The sequence below is a fragment of the Austrofundulus limnaeus genome, unplaced genomic scaffold (assembly GCF_001266775.1).
Source record: "Austrofundulus limnaeus strain Quisiro unplaced genomic scaffold, Austrofundulus_limnaeus-1.0 Scaffold448, whole genome shotgun sequence".
NCBI lineage: Eukaryota > Metazoa > Chordata > Actinopteri > Cyprinodontiformes > Rivulidae > Austrofundulus > Austrofundulus limnaeus.
In genome coordinates, this window is record NW_013952850.1 from 448,004 (window position 1) to 449,517 (window position 1,514).

The 1,514-nt window shown below is 35.7% G+C and overlaps 1 protein-coding gene across 1 annotated transcript in view; it reads left to right on the forward strand.

Annotated features, from left to right (window-relative positions):
- Positions 1 to 1,514, forward strand: part of LOC106529491 (GDNF family receptor alpha-4) — a gene marked incomplete at both ends in the record, with an annotated part of 11,233 nt that overhangs the window by 1,042 nt on the left and 8,677 nt on the right. Inside the window, 1 exon segment of the mRNA XM_014024942.1 lies at positions 862 to 933. Within this exon segment, the coding sequence (XP_013880396.1) occupies positions 862 to 933 (72 nt within the window).

Genomic DNA, 1,514 nt, shown 5'->3' on the forward strand with positions numbered 1-1,514 from the left:
CATGTAGACAGGTTGGGCGAACTCCCATGCACCCTCCAGGACCCTGCTGAGGGTGTAGAGCTGGTCCAGTGTTCCACGACCAGGACGAAAACCAAACTGCTCCTCCTGAACCTCCTCCTCAGGAGGAGCAGTGTGGTTTATTTAGCTTTCATTAATCACTAATAAAGGGTTACTTAACCTTGAAAACAACATTAATTAAGGATGATTCAGACTTAATAAGCTATGAATTTATTAATGTTTTACCCATAAAGGCTAAATACGTCCAGAACCAACATACTCATTGTTTACTCATGAGAACTATATACTGTGTATATCTATGCAACTGCTCATGTAAACCTACTTTCACATCATGTCTTAGACATGTATTATTGATTAGAGAATGATTGAATTGAACATCTACTAACCCTGCAGTGCATTAAGGCAGGTGTTAGTAGTTCAGTCTTTTTCTGAACCTTTCTAAAGTGGATTATTTCTGTTGCCTGGATTATTGTACCAGTCCTGTTTGTAACTATTGAGTTTTCAACTGTAGACAACATATGGCGTTCATATTTATGTTTTCAGCAACAACAGAAAAACCTGGTCACACAATCGTGGGTGTGTCAGACACCGTCCCCCACAGTGCGTCCCCACCAACTTTCAGCACCAAGTTATTCCCTGATGTTGACCTTTAGAGAAAACCTTTTTCAGACCATCCTCTGAATTTATGTGAAGTCCACTGCTCTATCATAGAAAACGGTGTTCAAATCTTTTGAAGTTTGTAGTTAAAATATGACAAACTGAGGAAAAGTGTGTATTGTTGTTACAAATATAATATATAAAGTTTTCCTTAGATCACATATGTCAATGTTTGTGTTTCTACAGGGAAGGAGGAGCTGGAGGTTTCTCCTTACGACCATTCATTAATAGATACTGGAATGGCCTCACTGGTGGCAGGTGAGTATAACTTTTACTTTCATTTTACAGGCGCTAAGCCCACTTTTGGGATATTACTATAAGGAAATGAAGAAGTTAGAGTATTTGTCTTGGTGGGTTAATAAAGATGGARTCTTGGTCCACTTTGACCAACATTTGTGAAAATAGTTCCTGTAGGGAGTCCTGCAGTCAATAAGTCGAGTTTTTTGGGTCTCTTTTCAATTTATTTCATTCATAAAAACTAAGTCTATATACAAGAAAATAAATGAAAAGGGTGCAGAGTGAAGACAAAAAATTCACAATTTCTGCTCATTGTTTTCCAAAAAACAACATAAGCAAAACAAACAAACAAAAAAAAACCTCAAGCTTCAATAATCTCACTATTTACAAAACATAAAAAACATAAAATATCTTCATATCATATTTTCATGAAGTACTACAAATGGTTTATCTTCCCAGTAATTTTAACTTATCATCTTTATAAACATAGAAATTGTCTGAGGTTTTATAAAGGCAGCAGGACTGTTATTACATCCACATGATTAACAATTATTGCATCCCCATGATTAACAGTTATTATATCCACATGATTAACAATTATT